The 23,176-nt window shown below is 41.0% G+C and overlaps 1 protein-coding gene and 1 pseudogene across 6 annotated transcripts; both read right to left on the bottom strand.

Moving 5' to 3' along the window:
* Positions 1–1,278: 1,278 nt before the first annotated feature.
* Positions 1,279–11,605, bottom strand: LOC118380061 (WD repeat-containing protein 76-like). 6 transcript variants are annotated; one of them, XM_052515791.1, is made up of 16 exons: positions 11,429–11,573; positions 9,351–9,432; positions 6,904–7,044; positions 5,821–5,913; positions 5,659–5,714; positions 4,971–5,091; positions 4,690–4,791; positions 4,439–4,479; positions 4,117–4,273; positions 3,577–3,735; positions 3,282–3,397; positions 3,091–3,189; positions 2,705–2,857; positions 2,456–2,509; positions 2,077–2,185; positions 1,279–1,846 (listed from the first exon to the last, which is right to left on the bottom strand). In XM_052515791.1, exons 3-16 carry the CDS (start codon positions 7,039–7,041, stop codon positions 1,703–1,705), a joined length of 1,542 nt encoding a protein of 513 aa, XP_052371751.1. In that variant the 5' UTR covers positions 7,042–7,044; positions 9,351–9,432; positions 11,429–11,573; the 3' UTR covers positions 1,279–1,702. The 6 variants fall into 6 exon arrangements, with proteins under 6 accessions (XP_052371751.1, XP_052371749.1, XP_052371747.1 ...); XM_052515789.1 differs by lacking the exon at positions 11,429–11,573 and adding an exon at positions 9,932–10,349; XM_052515787.1 differs by lacking the exon at positions 9,351–9,432 and having other exon boundaries at positions 11,429–11,605.
* Positions 11,606–11,668: 63 nt separating this feature from the next.
* Positions 11,669–19,949, bottom strand: LOC118380063 (pro-cathepsin H-like; annotated as a pseudogene).
* Between the last annotated feature and the right edge of the window lie 3,227 nt (positions 19,950–23,176).

The raw sequence follows: 23,176 nt of genomic DNA, 5'->3' as shown, positions 1-23,176 counted from the left end.
GCAGCGATACGCCATCCCATCTGGTTTGTACTTAGCGGGACTATCATTTGTTTTTCAACAGGACAATGACCCAACACACCTCCAGGCTGTGTAAGGCTATTTTACCAAGGAGAGTAATTAAGTGCTGCATCAGATGACCTGGCCTTCACAATCACCCGACCTCAACCCAATTGAGATGGCTTGGGATGAGTTGGACCGCAGTGTGAAGGAAAAGCAGCCAACAAGTTCTCAGCATGTGGGAACACCTTCAACTGTTGGAAAAGCATTCCATGTGAAGTTGGTTGAGAGAATGCCAGGAGTGTGCAAATGTCATCAAGGCAAAGGGTGGCTACTTTCAAGAATCTCAAAATATAAAATATATTTAGATTTCTTTAACCTTTTTGGGGTACTAGATGATTCCATGTGTTATTTCATAGTTGTATTCACTGTTACTCTACAATGTAGAAAATAGTAAAAAGAAACTTTTGACCGGAAGTGTATATATATATATATATATATATATAGAAATAAAAATAAACTAACCTTCCCTGTGGCAATTAAAAAAACATCCCTTCCCCAAAGTAGTTTTACAACCCTCCCCTATTTTGGACCACCCCACCCTAGTCAATTTCAAATGGTCCCTTATCAATGCATATCGTCTTTGCTTGAATTGCCCTGCTAATGTATTGTTCTTCTCAGACCATTTTAAATAAAATTATAGAGACGCTTCTCAGGAACACTTTATTTCACGAGGACAGGCCTTACCATTGCTGAGATCTCAGTAAGTGATGGGAAAGGTTAAAAAGGCCACTCTTTAGGTGTTTGGTGCCGTTGTAGACTGTCTTAATTCTTAAAGTCAACAACTTTTGTCAAATATCTAAAGATGGTGCTCAATTGGCGTGACATTTTCAGGGCTGATGTAGAACAGAGATGATTCAAATCAAAGTACAAACGTAATTAACGCAGATTAGCCAGTACAGAATACATAATTACAGTAATTTAAGCCCAATAATTGAAGGTAGGGTGGTCATATTATTAACAAAGATTATTGCTTTATCAATTTGAAAACTATTTCTGAAATTACCCCCACAGCCTAACATACACAACACTTCTCACTAAGTCTGAACCGTAACACAGAAACCTACTAGTCTAATAACATAGAAGTAAACTAAGGTAGGCCTACACACGAGTTGGGTTACATTGTATTGTTATTTTTGGTGTTGAGGAAAAACTGCAGAAAATAATTAGCCTAGGCACAGAAGAGTGAGTTGCCTGACATAGGACACATTTTCAACACACTGGTATTTAGCCATGATTTTATTGATTGTAGGGCTATAGCCACTGAATTCTGGTAGTTTATATTTGAAAGATTAAAACCGTCAATCACAAAATTTACTGCGGGTACAATACAGCCAAATGAAAGAACTAAACTACATGAAAAGCACAACTTCAGCTAAATATATAAACTAACAAAACATCAACAATTTGATAGAAAACAATGTGCAACAATAGCAAAGGCAGCTTGCAGAAAGAAACAACAAAACAACTGATTTTGGTCTATTCTAAGCATGTGTTCTGGGCCCGTATCATGAAACATTTTAGAGTAGGAGTGCTGATCTATGATCAGTTGAGCATTCCAGATCAGGACTCTTACTCCGATGTTTTGTGAACAATGGCCCAGGTTTCTCCTCTCAGGCAGCGAACACATACAGGCATCCTGCTCTCAGTCGGTGAAGACATACAGCCGCCCGGAGGCGTTGCCCCCCAGTAGAGCGTTCCTGGTGGGGTGGAAGGCTGTGACTGAGAGCACGGTGGTCATCTCTGGGTCCTGGAAGGAGTGCTGGAGCTGCCCACTCTCATGGAACACCTGGATAGAAAATTATATACTTTATTGTCCCAGAGGAGAAAATTGTCTTGGACACAGTGCCCCTGTATACAAAATATATGAAAATTGACCCATACCATGCATAGCCACATAATCCATAACTTGTACACTGACCTTACACATTCTGTTAGGGGAATAGTAACATGACCTCAAATCTTACTTATTGTTGTTGAGGTTCGATGATAGACGTGGGAACAAAGGAGTGCTTATACCTGGACTCTGCGAGGCCGCTGCATGCTGCCCACAACGAAGCAGTCGTCCCTCTTGGGGTCCCACATCGCCTGCAGCTTGGACAGCCAGCGCCCTGTGTACAAGTTCTGTCTGCAAAGAGGGACAAAGGAAATGGATTCATCAACATTATACAAAGACACTATTACAAATACTTCTGGATTTGCTGACTGATGTCTGTTGGTATAAAGCACACATACTAGAACACCGGCATTAGAGAGTAAACCAATGCAAACAGAGGTTTGCAGGATCTTTCCACAATGTTTTTTTATTTCGTCTTTATTTTGCCATTAGAGATAAAAACGTTCTCAAGAGAGACCTGGTCAGTTTCGCTTTCTAAATGTGATAGTATAATGAATTTACTGGATGGAGGTCAGTAGCGGAGCTCTGGAGGTTAGTTCCGAGGTGTCATAAATCCTGAAAAACAAAGTATATTTAATTGCTAAACATTTCATGTTTCAAGTATTGGACAATAAGCTTAGTGCAACTTTTAAAACCCTTATCGTAGCACGTAAGCAAATTATTTATTTGAACTTTAATCATTTAAAACATTTTTTTTATCTCTTTACATATTTTAACGTACTAACATCTTACGGTGGGATGCAGACTTACCTGATGTTGTTGTCTAGGCAGGTGGTCACTACTCTGTTGCCAGTGCCAGGAGAGAAGTAGGCACTTGAGATGCTCTTTGAGTGACCATAGAGCTGGGAGACTGGCTTTCTCGACGACGCCTTCAAACATCGAGCATCGTAAATGCTCACAATACTAGAGAAAAATCAAAACATCAATATCAGTTTTAGCAACATAAAAGATCAATGAAATAGAAAGTGGATTTCCTTAATAGGACTATACTTTAAGTAATCATTTTGCAAACTTGACAAAATACATAAATCAACTTATTCGCCATAGGATTGTCTCAAGATTACTTGCAATAATGACATGGGTCGACCTGATTGGCTGACCTATTGCACATCAAAGCACTGATTCCCATTTTGTACCTGTTCTCAGCCACCATGATGTACTGCTTCTGAACAGGGTGGACGTGAACACAGCGAACCGTCTTGGTATCCAGGCTATGGAGGGACTCATGAGAGGTTCTCAGTAAAAACGAGACAGACCAACATTAATAAGGAATTAGCAATAAGCTTTTGACTTATACAGACAGAAAATCAAAATGACATTACTTTACCCTGGAGTCCGCCTGTCAACGATGGCAACGTCTCCGTACCAGTCCCCGGTGACCAGCGTCGAACAGTCATGTGACAGGAAGTCAAAGGTTCTCAAGCCATCCTTGATCCGATACACCTAGTTGGAGAAAGGACAGAGATAACGTAACAAAGACCAAACAGGCAATCTAAAGTCTGATATGTGTGTTCAATTCCCACTGGGGTCACATATGAAAATACATGCACTCACCGTTTTATGTTGCTTTGGAAAAGCTTGCTAAATGCCATATATTATCATCACTGTATTATGCATGGTACCTCATCAAAAACGGCTTTCTCCACATCTGTGCTCCGTAGCGTCCCGTCGTAGCTGAGGGTCAACAGGTCTGTAGGATGTGACCTGGAGAAGGCCATGCAGGCCACCGGCTGGACATGTGGCTCAAATAGCAGCACGCCCTCATCCCCCATATCAGAGTCCTGAGGAAACAAACAGCAGCACGCCGTTGTCGTATTCACAACAACTTGGAACTCTGAAATATCTGACTTCAGCGCGTTCGAAACAACTGGGAAATCAGGGAGAAAAAGGGAAAAACAACGAGCTCAGACTGATTTTTGTTTTTTTAATGGTCATCCAACTCGGGCCACTTTCTAGAGCTCCGACCTGAAGATCACTGATGTCATGATTTGACGTTTTATTTTTCTGAATTTCCAGTTGTTTTGAACACAGCAAGAGTCCTGAGGAAACAACAAACGGCAGCACGACATCACCCATACCAGATTCCTGAAAGAACAACAAAATCCAAATAAGCCCAGTCACACATTAACTCTACGGCATCCAGTTTCACTGTATGTACTCACGAGGTTCCACAGCCCCACTCCACCCAACTTGTCCCCAGCAGCCATGAGCAGACGACTGCTACATGGGTGGAAAGCAACAGAGAAGATACGACTCTTCACCACCTTAGCTACTCCTCCAATCTCACTCAGCTCCATGCTCTTTAGAGTACTACGGTACCTGGAAACATATCCAATGTAATGTCAGCCTGACACAGGTTAGGGTTTTACACATCTATACATTCAAATCAGTACAGGACGTCCATTAAATACTACAAATATATACATTTGTCACATAACGTTAAGAAAAAAAGCCAAATTCATTAACATTCAAAATGAAACTCACTCTTCCAGACCCAAGTCCTCCTTCTCTTCTTTGATGAAATCCTGTGTAATAAAATGAAACTGTAAAAGAACAGCAAAGCTGCAAACAGTTATGCTGAACATAGGACTGAAGAGTTAGCCTGGTCCCAGATCTGTTTGTGCGGTCTTGTCAAATGTTATGGTCATTTTCATGTCAAATGAGTTGGCTAGATCACACAAACAGATCTGGGACCGTGCTAGAGAAAAGTAGGTAATGGTGAACAAATGTGCAACCTCTGTCCACAGCTTGAGAAGTTCAGGTGGCAGTGAACTATCCTCCTCCATGTTGATTGGCTCCATACTAATGGGACCCTCTGGCTTCCTGGCACGTTCAATCTTTAGTAAATACACATCAACAAACCATTATCATGAGAAATAAACTAGTGTTTCAAGACTAAAATGGAACAAATGTGAGAAGTAGGCTTTTCTGTGTAGTGAAGTACAATTTCTTAACATAAGAGCATATCCTATTGGTCCGTTAGTACGTCGCATTTTGCTATTGGTCAGTCACTTACTCGTTCGACTTCATAATAAATCCTGTGTGGTTCCAGGGGCAGGGGGAGTCGCTCTGCTTCCTTCTTCTGGATTCTCAAGGACTTGGTGCGAGGAGGCAGTATCTCTGTCCAGGCTACCTTACTGTAGTGAGCCAAGACATTAGTTACATTGTGTTAGAAACAGAAACGAGTCACATTCTCTATCCAAGCTGGCCATAATGAATACATTCTGTATGCCATACGTTACAGAAGCTCATATGGGCCTTATGTCCTAAAGGGATTGAGTATGTATAATGGAAGCTCATTCACTTTGTACTGAGACCTAATTCGACTGACCAATGTAAGCACATACACAGGAAACATTGAAGTAAATATTTTCAGTCATTGTGAAAGCAGCACCTGCTCCCCTACCAGTGTAGGTCATGTGACAGATTGTGAAAGCAGCACCTGCTCCCATACCAGTGTAGGTCATGTGACAGTATGTGAACACAGCACCTGCTCCCATACCAGTGTAGGTCATGTGAATGCAGCACCTGCTCCCATACCAGTGTAGGTCATGTGACAGAATGTGAAGACGGCACTGCCATCTAGTGCTTCTAGATGGCAGTAGTGGTTGGGTTTCTGTACAGCACTGAGATATCAGCTGATGTACAAAGGGCTATATAAATACATTTGATTTGATTGATACAGATGTTGAATCTGTCATTACTTGTTCTGTCTCTTGAGACCTCGCTGTGTGTTTTCTGGTTTCAAATCCTGCTTGGCCTATTGAGGAAACAATAATATATGTTATTCATTTCACCACACAAGGAGTTTAAGTAAAATATGCATAAGTAGATACCATTTAAACTCTGTCGAAGAACAAACTAACCTCAAGCATTTTTATGGAGGACAGGAACACTTGGTTTTGTCTGATATTTTCCAACCGTTCCAATTCATATATTGATAGACTTCCAGGTTGTATCTGAAATGTAAAAACAAAGAGTAAAGTGAGATCACCAACAGGATTGTATTCATTCGTGCAGTTTTCAAATGTCTCCTCTTGGATCCACAGATGTTTCACAGTATTGTTATAGCCCTGAACTAGCTCACCTGATCGCCTAAACAAGGGTCGTGTCCTTTGCTCAGATGTTGATGATGTTTGCCACAACGCCTGGATCGGTATTTTACATATCAGCTAAGCACATAATATGTTGTTATAGCTATCTGGTGTCCGGCGGCAGTCGATGACGTGGCACACAACCATTGGTTGATGCATGCAACGTCTGAGCAGGGGGACATGACCATTGGCTTGATCATTTGTTGACAAGTTGAACCGGGTGTGCCAGCCCAGGAATAGTTCAAATACGTGGAATACCTGGGGGTCGCCAAGGAGATGTTTAAAAACCTCTGCATTAGTCAAAATGTAACATATGAACCTGGGTCTACCACGGGAGAAACCAACGTCTTGACCATTAGACCAAGAGGAAATTCTCTATTGGCACTAGAACCGACTGATTTTGAATTCGCAGGTGGGGCTACCTATCACGTGACCTTGAGCAACCATGACCAAGTCATGTCCTCTACACATACGCAATAGCAAACATTTCGCAACGGAAAAGAAAAACAAGCATTTTTCATTGGACAACATGAGGTAGTCTCTCCCTGTTTCAATACTATGCAAGCAGTTCTCTTTTGTTTGGTGCCTAATGAAACATGACACCTAGGTTATTTGGCCTAAATACTGTGTGTAATGAACACTTACATCCTTGTCTTCCTTCTCCTCTTTTTTCTTCTACTTTCAAAGGAAGTGTTTTTCTCTGAGACAAATTGCATTTCATTGTGAAGTACTGCCCAGTTATAGCCCATAATACACACAATTGAGACAAACGATCATGCATGCATACATTCACTGAACTTGCACTTTGGATTTGCATCATGGATCAGTGGTCATCATATGGGTGGACACACTTACCTTTCTTTTCGTTCCTTGATTTTCTTTGAAGCTGGGATTTGGTACCAGTACTTCATCTGGGGTGAATTTCTTGGGTTTGCACCCGTCTTTTGCTGAATGGAGTACAGGGACACCATTCTCGATGTTCACTGGCTTCATTTCCTGCAATTAATGTTGGGAAGCATTTCAATTTGGTAATGACTTAAACAGGTTTATAATTTATCATAAACTTAGCACAGTGGTATCTTCAGCTAGATAGCTAGCTAGCTCCGACAATGCTGGAAGTCCAGGGAAGAATGCTAGTTAGGTGACCAAGGAAACTTCAGGTGCACATGGGCGGGGAATTTACAATACTATAGTAATGTGACAGCATAAAAAGTAATCTCAGAACCCGGAAATATATCTCGCATGAGCGCTAGCAGAGACCCCGCCCTGTGCAACTGGGTACTGGACTTCCTGACGGGTCGCCCCCAGGTGGTGAGGGTAGGCAACAACATCTCCACCCCGCTGATCCTCAACACTGGGGCCCCACAAGGGTGCGTTCTGAGCCCTCTCCTGTACTACCTGTTTACCCACGACTGCGTGGCCACGCACGCCTCCAACTCAATCATCAAGTTTGCGGACGACACAACAGTGGTAGGCTTGATTACCAACAACGACGAGACGGCATTCAGGGAGGAGGTGAGGGCCCTCGGTGGTGTCAGGAAAACAACCTCACACTCAACGTCAACAAAACTAAGGAGATGATTGTGGACTTCAGGAAACAGCAGAGGGAACACCCCCCTATCCACATCGATGGAACAGTAGTGGAGAGGTTAGCAAGTTAAGTTCCTTGGCATACACATCACAGACAAACTGAATTGGTCCACACACACAGACAGCATCGTGAAGAAGGAGCAGCAGCGCCTCTTCAACCTCAGGAGGCTGAAGAAATTCGGCTTGTCACCAAAAGCACTCACAAACTTCTACAGATGCACAATCGAGAGCATCCTGGCGGGCTGTATCAACGCCTGGTACGGCAACTGCTCCGCCCACAACCGTAAGGCTCTCCAGAGGGTAGTGAGGTCTGCACAACGCATCACCGGGGGCAAACTACCTGCCCTCCAGGACACCTACACCACCCGGTGTCACAGGAAGGCCATAAAGATCATCAAGGACAACAATCACCCGAGCCACTGCCTGTTCACCCCGCTATCATCCAGAAGGCGAGGTCAGTACAAGTGTATCAAAGCTGGGACCGAGAGACTGAAAAACAGCTTCTATCTCAAAGCCATCAGACTGTTAAACAGCCACCACTAACATTGAGTGGCTGCTGCCAACACACTGACTCAACTCCAGCCACTTTAATAATGGGAATTGATGGGAAATGATGTAAAATATATCACTAGCCACTTTAAACAATGCTACCTTATATAATGTTACTTACCCTACATTATTCATCTCATATGTATACGTATATACTGTACTCTATATCATCTACTGCATCTTTATGTAATACATGTATCACTAGCCACTTTAAACTATGCCACTTTGTTTACATACTCATCTCATATGTATATACTGTACTCTATACCATCTACTGTATCTTGCCTATGCCGCTCTGTACCATCACTCATTCATATATCTTTATGTACATATTCTTTATCCCCTTACACTTGTGTGTGTGTATAAGACAGTAGTTTTGGAATTGTTAGATTACTTGTTGGTTATTACTGCATTGTCGGAACTAGAAGCACAAGCATTTCGCTACACTCGCATTAACATCTGCTAACCATGTGTATGTGACAAATAACATTTGATTTGAGAGATGAAGATGGGGCATCACTAGCTTCTATAACCACAAAGTTATAATATCTGCCCATTTCTACAGTTTATCTTCTTAAAATTTGATTTTAAAACTAACCTTAACCACGGACTGCCAACCTCATACCTAATCTTAAATTAATGACTGAAAGCACATTTTTGTAGCCAATTTTGAATGTGGCTGTGGATCCTGACTGGAATCTAACTTTGTGGCTAAAGAAGCTAGTGGAAACCACGGATGGGCGAATAGACGGTCGTCAATAGTTACTACAGCCACAAAGGTCAATTCACCATAATTTCAGGTCATTTAATGCTTAAAAACAAAACACATGAATAAGATATTCGGCTACAGAATTGATATTTCTTATCGATCTCTAGTGTTTGCATCCAAAAACAAATTATGTGAAATGACGTAAACAAATTCTGAGTTACTGGCTAACTGCATTGGCTAGCATAGCTAACGAACTAGCTACGGTCGCTGCGCACATGACATCGACGAACCACCAAAGGAAAACCCCATTTCTGTTACAAATTGAGTAAAGGGCAGGTAGATGGTTTTTCGTGCCCAAAGTCGACCTTTAAAATCTTATTTTAAACCTAACATTAGCAGCAATGCTAACCTTAAATGAAAAACAAAAAGCGAATAATTATTTTCACGTTATTACCAATTCTGACTGTGCTATCTAGTGGAAAACCAAATAGTCAGCGATAGATCATCTTTGGCGCTAGTCAGCTGCTTCTCAATGTCTGTTGAGGAGAGAGAAGTTAGATAAGACAACGCATGCTGGTTCTGTGTCTCGTTTTAGTGGTTATGGTACATTAGTCATTGCAACCTACCATTTCATTGATCTCCACTCACCCAGGGCAGCAGTCCATGCATAACTAACCCACTGTTTGTACAATTAAGTTATTGATTGCTTGTCACCAACTAACGTTTGCGTCTATGAATGGGGTAAGATACACTGTAGCGCCTTTTAACGATATTCGAATGTAACCGCTGAAAACATACTGAGAAGGGTTTGCAATAGATAGATAGCTATATATTTATTAGCTCTTGCAAACCATTCTCTGTGTGTAGTGTTTTCAGACGTTACATTCGCCCACTGTTGGCTACATCCAAACTACAATGCTGATGTTATGTTTTAATGTTTAGAAACTTCAATAATCTTAGCTCAAAACGGTTTTCAGAACATATGCTCCTTATCTTTCGTGAAGCGAGGAAGCGTCTTTCATGAAAAATACACACCTTACTGTAGCAGTGTGGAACAGATCCACAAGCTGTGTGCCTCTAGATGACAAACTACACGTCCTCCCCAGTTAAACTTGAACACGAGGTAGTTAATTAGAACAGGTGGCCACCTGTGTCTTCCACAAATAAGTGATGGAACATGTGGCTGTGTGGGAACACTAACCCTTTGAAGGCGTGTTATAATTTAAATTATATTATAAAAAAAAAATTATTGCCGATATGAAATATACGTTCGTTGTGTTTTCAAAAACGTACCGCAAGCGATGAGTTAATGTTTAGAGCAAGTGCTGGGGCTCTTAACAAAACACCCCCTGTCCGAAGATAATACTGTCATCAATAGGCGCTAAATCAGTTACCTCTGAATGGGGTAGCTAACTATATCAGTAGCTAAGTAGGTTTAACAAAAAAAGTGTAATGGAAACGGAAGATGGGAGACATTATCTAAACATTACCTTTTTATCCATTGGACTGGGGTGGATTTTTAATCTGTCAAACTTTCTTTATTGCAACAGATCTGACGGAAGCCGTGTTTTTCCTGCCTTTCAAGAATGGCTGAATTGATTCGCCTTGCTTTTCTGTTTGGCTGGCAAGTTTTACCATCCAATTATTTCAGATCTACATGAGTGCAAGTTTCACCATGGCGATACGTTGGCACATGAGATGTATTAGAATATGGCAAATATTAGTCAATTATTGCATTCTATCCATGCTGTTTTTTGCGGGCGACCTGCCATTGTGTAAAGTACTTAAGTAAAAATACATTTAAAGTAGTTTGGGGTATCTGTACTTAACTATTTGTATTTTTGGCAACTTTTACCTAACTACATTCCTAAAGAAAGTGTACTTTTTACCTCATACATTTTCCCTGACACCCAAAAGTACTCGTTACATTTTAACAGGAAAATGGTCAAATTCACACTTATCAAATGAACATCCCTGGTCATCCACTCTGGTCTGGCAGACTCGCTAAACACAAATGCTACGTTTGTAAATTGTGTGAGTGTGCCCTTGGGTATCCGTCAATAAAGGTTGAAGTAGAAATGATTTATACATTTACTATTTATACTTAAGTACATCTTAGCAATTACATTTACTTTTGACACTTAAGTATATTTAAAACCAAATACTTTCACTTGGGTCATTTTCTATTAAGGTATATTTGCTCTTACTCAAGTATGACAATTGAGTACTTTTTCCACCACTGGGACATGAAACAGCTAGATGGGAGGGCATACAGGCTGTCTGCGCAATTTGCCTAAATGGGCAATGGAAACGCTTCAAAAACTACATTTTTATTCGACAGACATGACGTCATTACGTTCAGCCGTTTTAGTCGACACCCCAGCAGGCAATTGTCGCATCTATTTTCTACACGAACTCTAAATGTTAACAAAAAATATCACTGGACAAGTTAATGGAAACAACTAGACTCAATAGCAATATTTCATGGGTAGTTGTATATGGATAGTACTATGCGATGGTCCTTAATCTTACCTGCAATATGTAGTACAATTTCACAAACGCGTTCGGAAGATTTGGTTCCTCCGAAACCATCAGGCAAACCGAGTCGCAGATATTTAGCTTGCAAGCTAGCTCCAAAAAGCTGTTTGTTTTCTTGAATAACCTAGTTGACGTATCCCGCACCACAGGATAAACCCTTTCCCGCCACGATGGTGTTTTGTAACAAACCCCTCCCCTTTGTTGTGTAAGATACTTCACAGCAGCTGATTGGTTACTATATTTTTTTATAACAGAAGACACATCGCTTGGGGCACATTTGTTTATAACAAATTAACCAGGGATCATTATAATTTTGCTTTTCATGTGCCAATGGCTTTGGGGGTATAGCTCTTAGGAATATGTGTATATATATATATATATATATATATATATATATATAAAACACATGGAATCATGTAGTAAACAAAATAGTGTTAAACAAATCAAAATATATTTGAGATTCTTCAAAGTAGCCACCCTTTGCACACTCTTGACATTCTCTCAACCAGCATTTCAATTAACAGGTATGCCTTCTTAAAAGTTAATTTGTGGAATTTCTTTCCTTCTTAATGCATTTGAGCCAATCAGTTGTGTTGTGACAAGGTATGGGTGTTATACAGAAGATAGCCCTATTTGGTAAAAGACCAAGTCCATATTATGGCAAGAACAGCTCAAATAAGCTAAGAGAAACAACAGTCCATCATTACTTTAAAACATGAAGATCAGTCAAGCCTGAAAGTGCAGTCTCAAAAACCATCAAGCACTATGATGAAACTGGCTCTCATGAGGACTGCCACAGGAAATGAAGACCCAGAATTACTTCTGCTGCAGAGGATAAGTTCATTAGTTACCAGCCTCAGAAATCGGCAATTAACTGCACCTCATATTGCAGCCCAAATAAATAAATGCTTCACAGAGTTCAAGTAAACAACTGTTCAGATGAGACTGCGTGAATCATGCCTTCGTGGTCAAATTGCTACAAAGAAACCACTACTAAAGTACATCAATAAGAAGAGACTTGTCCGGGCCAAGAAACACGAGCAATGGACATTAGACTGGTGGAAATCTGTCCTTTGGTCTGACAAGTCGAAATTGAAGATTTTTGGATCCAACCGCCGTGTCTTTGTGAGACGCAGAGTAGGTGAATGGATGATCTCCCCATGTGTGGTTCCCACTGTGAAGCATGGAAGATGAGGTGTGATGGTGTAGGGGTGCTTTACTGGTGACACTGACCTATTTTGAATTCAATGCACACTTAACCAGCATGGCTACCACAGCATTCTGCAGCAATACGCCATCCCATCTGGTTTGCGCTTAGTGGGAATTTGTTTTTCAACAGGACAATGACCCAAAACACACCTCCAGGCTGTGTAAGGGCTATTTGACCAAGATGGAGAGTGATGGAGCTTTGCATCAGATCACCTGGCCTCCACAATTACCTGACCTCAACCCAATTGAGATGGTTTGGAAAGAATTGGACCGCAGAGTGAAGAAAAAGCACCCAACATGTGGTCAGCATTTGTGGGAACTTTTTTAAGACTGTTGGAAAAGCATTCCAGATGATTACTTCATGAAGCTGGTTGAGAGAATGCCAAGAGTGTGCAAAGCTGTTATCAAGGCAAAGGGTTGCTACTTTGAAGAATCTAAAATATATTTTGATTTGTTTAAACACTTTATTTGGTTACTATATTATTCCATATGTGTTATTTCATAGTTTGTCTTCACCATTATTCTACAATGTAGAAAATAGTACAACTAAAGAAATGGGTAGGTGTGTGTATATACAGACTGGTACTATATATATATATATATATATATATTTTTTTTACAAAACTACATGCAAAAAAAGTAACCCTCAGCAGCATCAGTCTAATATACACAAAATATGCCAAGTAACAAACCTCTAAACACTAATCAAAATGTCAAATCAAGAGAAGCTAAAATATTGTTGATGCTTCCTAGTACTAACTAGGATCTCTTACACATTCAACTGAAGCAATATGTGGCTACATAAGCACACGATTCAGACTCTCACTACCCAGTCGTTGCCTACTAACTAACCATGACCAGCCACTTACCATATACAGTACAAACCTTCATAATACGATCCAGTTATAATTCATTTAAAATAAGTAACTTGTAAAATGTCAAACTCATATTGTAACAGTATAACTACAGTTCTTAAAAACATGTCCATGCAAATAACACAGAGATGCCCACTCCAGTGCTCTGAATAAAAACATGTATCCTGTTTTTCCTGAGTTCTCATACTGTAGCTGTGGCGTTCTCTTCTTCTCTTCTGAGTTCCCGTTACATCACACCGGGGGGAGAGGATAAGAGGAGCAGGCTGCCAGTCCACACATGTTCCTCCCTCGTTCTATTAGGAAATATCTGAGGAGGAAATACAAAACAAAATATATTTTATAAGCTATACCAAACAAATATAAACATAACATACAACATTTTCAAAGACTCATATGGAAATCAATCAACTTCAAATAAATTCATTAGGCCCTAATCTATGGATTTCACATGACTGGGAATACAGATATGCATCTGTAGGTCACAGATACCTAAAAAAAATAAAGTAGGGGTGTGGATCAGAAATCTGGTATCTGGTGTGACCAACATTTGCATCATGCAGCGTGACACATCTCATTCGCATAGAGTTGATCAGGATGTTGATTGTGGCCTGTGGAATGTTGTCCCACTCCTCTACAATGGCTGTGTGAAGTTGCTGGATATTGGTGGGAACTGGAACAAGCTGTCGTACACGTCGATCCAGAGCATCTCAAACAGCTCAATTGTTGACATGTCTGGTGAGTATGCAGGCCATGGAAGAACTGGGACATTTTCCAGGAATTGTGTACAGATCCCTGCGACATGGGGTCATGCATTATCATGCTGAAACATGAGTTGATGGCGGCGGATGAAAGGGTCTCAGGATCTCGTCACGGTATTTATGTGCATTCAAATTACCATTGATAAAATTCAATTGTATTTGTTGTCCGTAGCTTATGCCTGCCCATACCATAACCCCACCGCTACCATGGGGCGCTCTGTTCACGTTGACATCAGCAAACCGCCCACACAACACCACACACGTGGTCTGTAGTTGTGTGGCAGGTTGGAAGTTCTGCCAAATTCTCTAAAATGATGATGGATGCGGTTTATGATAGCGAAATGAACATTCAATTCTCTGGCAACAGCTCTGGTGGACATTCCTGCAGTCAGCATGCCAATTGCATGTTCCCTCAAAACTATTACACTGAGCAAAAATACAAACGCATCTAGGGATTCTGGGTTCGAGTCCAGGCTCTGTCACAGCTGGCAGCAAACGGGAGACCCATGGGGCGGCGCACAGTTGGCCCATCGTCGTCCGGGTTAGGGGAGGGTTTGGCCGGCAGGGATGTCCTTGTCCCACCGCGCACTAGCGACTCCTGTGGCAGACCTTGGAGCAGTGCACGCTGACACGGTCGCCAGGTGTATGGTGTTTCCTCCGACACATTTGTGCAGCTGGCTTCCGGGTTAAGTGGGCATTGTGTCAAGAAGCAGTGCGGCTTGGTTGGGTTCTCACGGTTCTCAACCTTCGCCTCTCCCGAGTCCGTACGGGAGTTGCAGTGATGAGACAAGACTGTAACTACCAATTGGATACCACAAAATTGGGGAGGAAAATGGGTTTAAAAAATAATAATAAATAAATAAACTTATCATGTAAAGTGTTGGTCCCATAAGATGAAGTAAAAAATCCCAGAAATGTTCCATATGCACAAAAAGCTTATTTCTCTCAAATTCTGTGCACAAATTTGTTTATATCCCTGTTAGTGAGAATTTCTCATTTGCCAAGATAATCCATTCACCTGACAAGTGTGGCATATCAAGAAAATTATTAAACAGCATGATCATTACACAGGTGCACCTTGTGCTGGGGACAATAAAAGGCCACGTTTAAAATTGTGAATTTTTGTTCCGTGTAATAGTTTTGAGGGAGCGTGCAATTGGCATGCTAACTGCAGTAATGTCTATGTAATGTATATCTGTCTGTAACATTATGATTGGCTGGGTGCGCCTGGCTGCCAAATGGGTGACCTATGCCCTCCAAGGCTGCACCCTTGCCCAGTCATATGAAATCCATAGATTGGGGCCTAATGAATTTATTTAAATTGACTTATTTCTTACTATGAACTGTAACTCAGTAAAAACATATAAATTGTTGCATGTTGTGTTTATACTTTTGTTCAGTATAATTTCACCCTAAAAGGAGATAGTCAGACAGGTATCTTGCAGTATACATGTCCTACAATGTCTGGGTGTTCAATAGCTGATCTGTGTTCATGAAGCATCTATATAGTTCATTAGTAAAAAAAGGAAGTTCAACAGCACTGAATATTTTTGATTTATTTACCCATCCATTCCCCAGTTGGTGCCCCAGGAGTTTTTCACGATCCAATATGGAGTGCTATTCTTTTCATCATATCCCACTGCCAGTACAGCATGGTTCACATTGTCTGTAGTGTTCTTACACGTAGTGCTAGTACAAACAAAGAATACTTTATAAAACACATGGAGGACATGTTAATTCATTGTAATAGAGGGTCAAATGTGCAGTTTGTATACCTTATGTGAACGGCAAGGAGCTTTACAGCTCATGAAAGTCTTCTACTGCAACATTGTATGGCTCATAAGTACAGTCTTCTACCTTCCACACATTATTTGATAAGATTTGGAGGTTCACAATTCAATTCCCACAAAGCTCTTTAATCCTGCCACCCAACATGTATTGTCACGTGGGAGTGATAAGGTACAACGGAGTGTACTGGGCTTACTCTCACCTGCTGTACACACCATCTTTGTAGTGGAGGAAATCATCAGTCACTTCATATCCAAAGCTGACTGGGTTCAGTCTGGCCACAGCATCAACCATGCCCTTTTCGTCATACTATTATAGGGCGGAAGACAGAACAACATACCAATTGCTGACTAAGAAAACAATGTTTAGGACAGATTGAGGTTGTAAAACGTTTAGTTTTAGTCTCTCACACTTGTTATGTTGACAACATCTTTCACGAAGGCAGCTGCCAACTCGGGCTTGAAATTGCAAGAGCCATCCTACGGAAAGTAATTGGGGTAAAGAAGTATATAGTGAGTAATCCAAACAAGTGAGTCATAAGGATTAAATACTAGTATAACACTGTTACTTGGGTTATTAACATTTTCATTTTTTACACTAAGAATAATTTATAAATACATACATGTCCCGTGTAAGGATAGTCATCTTCGGTCATGAGTCTGTTGTTGTATTTAACATACTCAAACGCCTGGCTTGGGAGTCCCCTGAAACCAATACATTACAGTATCTGAATGATGTTTTTGTAGACAGATAGCTACATTATGTATCAGGAGGCATAGAAGTCACATGCAGGACAGGAGTGATAAGCTCATGTGATTTTAAGATGGTACTGTAGGCTACCAACCTCATTCATCCGTGATTGTTGAAGTCTTGAGCACAGTCCACCAGTTGCTGCTCAGACTGGAAAATATAGAATGATAACTCACAGATAAGGCTATTATCAACAACCATTCAACAACCAATTCAACTACAGCAACCCATTCTTTCTATTGTACCGCTTCATATGAAACCATACAGAGGAACATAGTAGGTTGACTGCCAAAAACAGTGTGAAACATAGTGTGAAACCGTAGAAAATACAAGAGAAATAGGGCTAGTTCTCACCAGAAGTGGGAGTTTTCCAGTAGCTATAGCGGTAACAGACTCAAGACAGCCGGTAGAAGGTCCAGCAGCTTCCACAATGACCCTTAGAACACAACAATAGCACATTCACTCAACATGATATCAACACAGCACAGTCATAAATGTACAGCTTCTTTTATCTTTTTCACTCACCCGCAAACAGCCAATCCATCGGGAAATGACTTGGTCATGTTGTTGTGAATATACACTACAGTACAAACATTATGAACACCTGCTCTTTCCATGACAGACTGACCAGGTGAATCCAGGTCAAAACTTTGATCCCTTGTTGATGTCACTTGTAAAATTCACTTCAATCAGTGTAGATAAAGGGCAGGAGAGATGTTAAAGATGTATTTTTAAGCCTTGAGACATGAATTGTGTGTGTGTGCCATTCGGAAGGTGAATTGGCAAGACAAAAGATTCAAGTTCCTTTGAACGGGGTATGGTATTAGGTGCCAGGAGCAGTTTGTTTCACGCTCAATAGATTCCCGTGTGTATCAAGAATGGTCCACCACCCAAAGGACATCCAGCCAGTTTTACACAACTGTGGAAAGCATTGGAGTCAACATGGGCCAGCATCCCTGTGGAATGCTTTCGACACCTTGTAGAGTCCATTCCCAGATGAATTGAGGCTGTTCTGAGGGCAAAACAGGGGGGTTGCAACTCAATATTAGGAAGGTGTTCTTAATGTTTTGTACACTCGGTATATTTAGCCTATGAGGGAAAAGTAGTACCTGATATTTGACAGGTGACACATAGTTTCCCTTCTCTCTCCAGTCCACAGAACCAGGATATGGCCCAGGGCTGCTGATGTGACTCCCTTTGGTGGCAGAGCAGTTCTGATGAAGATAAATGTATGAACAGTTACTATTGATTAAGCTATCTTATATCAGGGAAGCTCGTAGACTTATAATTGGGGTTAACTACACGATCACATTTTAGTAATTACATTTCACAGCTGTACCTGAGGTTCAGTCAGGAGGAAAGTCTTCCTAAACTCTGCAAAGCTCATGTCAGAAAACTGATTCAGTCCCACTGGGAAAAGGAAAGTTACAAGAGTTGTAAGATATCATACCTGTAACATACATAAAGCTATATTATGAATACATTGGGAGTTAAGTTGTGACTGGGAAAACAGGAAGAAATGGACAAATAGTTTAAAATAAATAAATGCATAGCCTACTTGAGAACGTGTGCTTCCCTGCATTATGATAGTGGATTCTCCTCTTATGCCCAGTGAAGATGTTCAGGCGATGGTGGTACTCCTCCAGAGCATAGACTTTATTATACTGTAATAACAAAAACACGTATAGGCAGTCAGTCAACTAAAGATGACAACCTCATACTGACAAGCAAATACATTTGAGGAAGGTCTTGGCCTACCGCTTTCATTTCTTACAGGAAGGAACAAGATGACTGTGTGTACAGTAACTCTGGTATGTAGGCTACTGTATGTAACGGATGTGAAACGGCTAGCTTAGTTAGCGGTGTGCGCTAAATAGCGTTTCAATCGGTTACGACACTTGCTCTGAGACCTTGAAGTAGTAATTCCCCTTGCTCTGCAAGGGCCGCGGCTTTTGTGGAGCGATGGGTAACGATGCTTCGAGGGTGACTGTTGTCGTTGTGCGCAGAAGGTCCCTGGTTCGCGCCCGGGTATGGGCGAGGGGATGGTTTAAAATTATACTGTTACATGTATGTCATCTGCTTTCCTAAAAAATAACACGTGACAGATTTACATTGTAGCCTTTACAGTTTCACATACCTGTAACATCCATTGTTTGAAGTGATATTCCTCTTTAAAAATCATAAATGAAAAAATAATAAAACACAAACATGATCAGTTAGACCTATGATTTTGATGGTCACATTGTTACAAGTTTGAAACGGTCACTTTTTTTGTGCAATGTTAACATTGTAGGCTATAGCATGTGTCACTGTTGTTTCACTGCTGCATGTATATTATGCAATTTAATACGCTATAAATCAAATCTAAGTTTTTTGTCACGTGTGCCGAATACAACAGACCTTACAGTGAAATGGTTACTTACAGGCTCCAACCAATAGTGCAAAAAGGTGCTAGGTGAACAATAGGTAGGTAAAGAAATATAACAACAGTAGAAAGACAGGCTATATACAGTAGCGAGGCTACACACAGACACCGGTTAGTCAGGCTGAACATGTGGTTAAAGTGACTATGCATATATGATGAACAGAGAGTAACGGTAGCGTAAAAGAGGGTTTGGGGGTGGCGGGACACAATGCAGATAGCCAGGTTAGCCAATGTGCGGGATCACTGGTTGTTCGGCCCAATTGAGGTAGTATGTACATGAATGTATAGTTAAAGTGACAGGTTAAAGTGAGGCTATTCATTTCGGTAGACTAATTATGATCTTTGTTTTTTCATTAGGCTTATTACATATAGTCTGTTCAACTGCCCAGATCCAGATAAGAAACATAATTTGTGAAGTTATCGGTCCACACAAAACCCGCTTTCATCTACAGTGTGCCACTGCATGGCTTGTTGCACTTGGCTTTTAGTTGGTTTCTTCCTCTACACGTCGATGTGTGCGACCAATGGGGATGCGGGATATGAACAACAAACAGATTAGGGGAGTTATGCTTACCTTCAGGTAAAAACAAGGGTGTTAAATTGTCTAAATGCAAAAAAGCAAGAATAAAAGCAACAGAACACAGCGTCATACTTCCGCGTGTGTTTCGCAACCAATGCATTACATGACTTGAGTAACCTATCCATTTCATTCATGTGTCCTTGTGGCAGGTTCGGATATCAACATTTTTGTAAACACCATAATATGCCTAATTTCTCACCCCACATCAAAATAATTAACATCAAAGTCAATAAAGTGTGCACTTACTGAGAAGATAAAAGTACAATTGCAAGTATCACAGAATTATTAAAGGCCCAGTGCATTCACAATTCAGTTTTGCCTGTGTTTTGTATCATATTGTTAAACAGCTGATGAAACTAACACTGTACAAGTGTGTGAGAAAAAACTATCAGTGTTATTTCCTGATAGTTGCTGGTTGAAAATACAATCTACATAGGACCTACTAATCAGCAGGTTTTGCAAACGTGGACTTTCAGGTTGTAAATTAGTTAATAGACCAATAACAAGGAGAGTTCCAAACCTCTCTGCCAATAAAGGCTAGTTTTCAGTTCCCCCCACCCCACTCATGCCACTCTCAGACAGTCCTAGCAAAAATTCTTGCTTGAGAATCTTTTTTGGTTGCTAAAAAGCTATTTAAGTTCTTTTTTTTTTTTAACCATTTACAGTCTTTACAACTATTACAGTCTGGTAATTCATTGTTACCCAATAATTTAATATTTATATAAACAAGTCTGCATCGGGCCTTTAAAACTGTAGATTAGAACTTTACACATCTTTATACACTGCCATACATTCATATTTTTCAGGCAGTTAAAATAAAGACTATTGGCATACAACTGTAGTGATTATTCAAAATTCACAGTCCACAGCCCAGAACATAATGAATCTCTAACTCTGTTTGTGTCCTTCTGTCAGTTCTTTCTTAGGGTCAATGATGAATCATTTAAAATGGAAAATTATTGCTTGCAGAATACTTTTAATTTTTTAAAATGAAAATGTCATGTTTAAACTTTTTAAAGTTGTCCACAAGAGGACAGTGCACTCCTTATAAACCAGAGCCTGCTATGAGAGATCTGTCCTGTAGATGGCAGTATAATGTCACTGCAAAACTGATATGATGGAACTGAAAGAGCAACGGCGTCTTCTGCAACAGAGCCACTCCCAATTACATATACATATTAACATTTCTCTTCTCTCTCCAACACAGCTGTGGAGTGGGAGGTAATTGTGTTCATGTAGAACCCTAGATAGTCAGTTATTATCACCTCCTCTTCAAATATGGTGAGCTACAGGTAAACAGTGCCTTCGTAAAGTATTCAGACCCCTTGATTTTTTCCACATTTTGTTACATTACAGCCTTATTCTAAAATGGCTAAAAATATAAATAAATCATCAACCTGCACACAATACCGCATAACGACATCGCAAAAATAGTCTTTAAGACATGTTTACTAATTTATACAAACTTAATAACTTCATTATGACATTTACATAAGTATTCAGACCCTTTACTCAGCACTTTGTTGAAGCACCTTTGGCAGCAATTACAGCCTCGAGTCTTCTTGGGTATGACACTACAAGCTTGGCACACCTGTATTTGGGGAGTTTCTCTCATTCTTCTCTGCAGATCCTCTCCAGCTCTGTCAGGTTGGATGGGGAGTGTCAGTGCACAGCTATTTTCAGGTTTCTCCAGAGATGTACGATGGGGTTAAAGTCTGGGAAATTCAGAGACCTGTCCTGAAGCCACTCCTGCGGTGTTCTTGGCTGTGTTCTTAGGGTCATTGACCTGTTGGAAGGTGAACCTTCGCCCCAGTCTGAGGTCCTGAGCACGCTGGAGCAGGTTTTCATCAAGGATCTCTCTGTACTTTGTTCCATTCATCTTTCCCTCAATCCTGACTAGTCTCTCAGTCCCTGCCGCTGAAAAACATCCCCACAGCATGATGCTGCCACCACCCTGCTTCACCGCAGGGATGGTGCCACGTTTCCGACAGACTTGACGCTTGGCATTCAGGTCAAAGAGTTCAATCTTGGTTTCAACAGACCAGAGAATTTTGTTTCTCATGGTCTGAGTCCTTTAGGTGCCTTTTGGCAAACTCCAAATGGGCTGTCATGTGCCTTTTACTGAGGAGTGGCTTCTGTCTGGCCACTCTACCATAAAGGCCTGATTGGTGGAGTGCTGCAGAGATGGTTGTCCTTCTGGAAGGTTCTCCCATCTCCACACAGGTACTCTGTGACAGGGACCATCGGGTTCTTGGTCACCTCCCTGACCAAGGCCTTCTCCTCCGATTGCTCAGTTTGATTGGGTGGCCAGCTCTAAGAAGAGTCTTTCCAAACTTCTCCCATTTAAGAATGATGGAGGACACTGTGTTCTTGGGGACCTTCAATGCTGCAGAAATGTTTTGGTACCCTTCCCCAGGTCTCTGCCTCGACACAACCCTGTCTTGGAGCTCTACGGACATTTCCTTTGACCTCATGGAATGATTTTTGCTCCGACATGCACTGTCAACTGTGGGACCTTATATAGACAGGTGCGTGCCTTTCCTAATCATGTCCAAATCAATTAAATTTACAAAAGATGGACTCCAATAGAAACATCTCAAGGATGATCAATGGAAACCTGTTTTTGCTTTGCCATTATGGGGTATTGTGTGTAGATTGATGAGGAAAAATATGGATTTAAACAATTTTAGAATAAGGCTGTGATGTAACAACATGTGGAAAAAGTAAAGGGGCCTGAATACCTTCTGAATGCACTGTATATCACCATGCTGATGCACCATACTACTACAATGAGCTGTGTGGTCATCCCTATAGCCTACCTATGGACAGTGTTAGTACACTGGAGGTCATCAACATCTAGGATATCAATACATAAGGATTGTTGCCAGGAGCAGATATAGAAAGAACAGCGTCACACACACACACACACACACGCGCGCGCACGCACGCACGCACGCACGCACGCACACGCACGCGCACGCGCACACGCACACACACACAGCTGTACTGTATATGGTTCATCGTTAGTGTGATCAGTGAGTGTGTTATCTCTCCTTCAACATTGTAGTTGTCTCCCTGCTGGCCCATGCACTTTAATATTTCATTACTGTGTGTGTGTGTGTGGGGGGGAGACATTTTGTTGGTCCCCACAAGGTCAAATTATATTTCTAGGGCGTTTAGGGTTAAGGTTAGAATTAGTGTTAGGGTTAGAATTAGGGTTAAGGTTAGGAGCTAGGGTTAGGTTTAGGTTTAGGTTTAAGGTTATGGGTTACGGGTTACGGGTTAGGGAAAATAGTTTTTTTAATGGGACTGTGAATTGTGTGTCTCCAGAAGGCCAGTTATTCAAGACTGTGTGTG

Source organism: Oncorhynchus keta, unplaced genomic scaffold (assembly GCF_023373465.1).
Source record: "Oncorhynchus keta strain PuntledgeMale-10-30-2019 unplaced genomic scaffold, Oket_V2 Un_scaffold_3114_pilon_pilon, whole genome shotgun sequence".
NCBI lineage: Eukaryota > Metazoa > Chordata > Actinopteri > Salmoniformes > Salmonidae > Oncorhynchus > Oncorhynchus keta.
Note: the sequence above shows the minus strand (reverse complement) of the source record. Positions and strands in the feature narration are given on the sequence as shown.

Coding starts and splice junctions, on each gene's coding strand:
- LOC118380061 (XM_052515787.1), bottom strand. CDS start 11,488: ATGGTTTCGGAGGAACCAAATCTTCCGAACGCGTTTGTGAAATTGTAC. Junction 5,715..5,820: donor CCTCCATAAAAATGCTTGAG/GTTAGTTTGTTC, acceptor TTTCCTCAATAG/GCCAAGCAGGATTTGAAACC. Junction 2,510..2,704: donor TGCCTAGACAACAACATCAG/GTAAGTCTGCAT, acceptor TTTGTTTTTCAG/GATTTATGACACCTCGGAAC.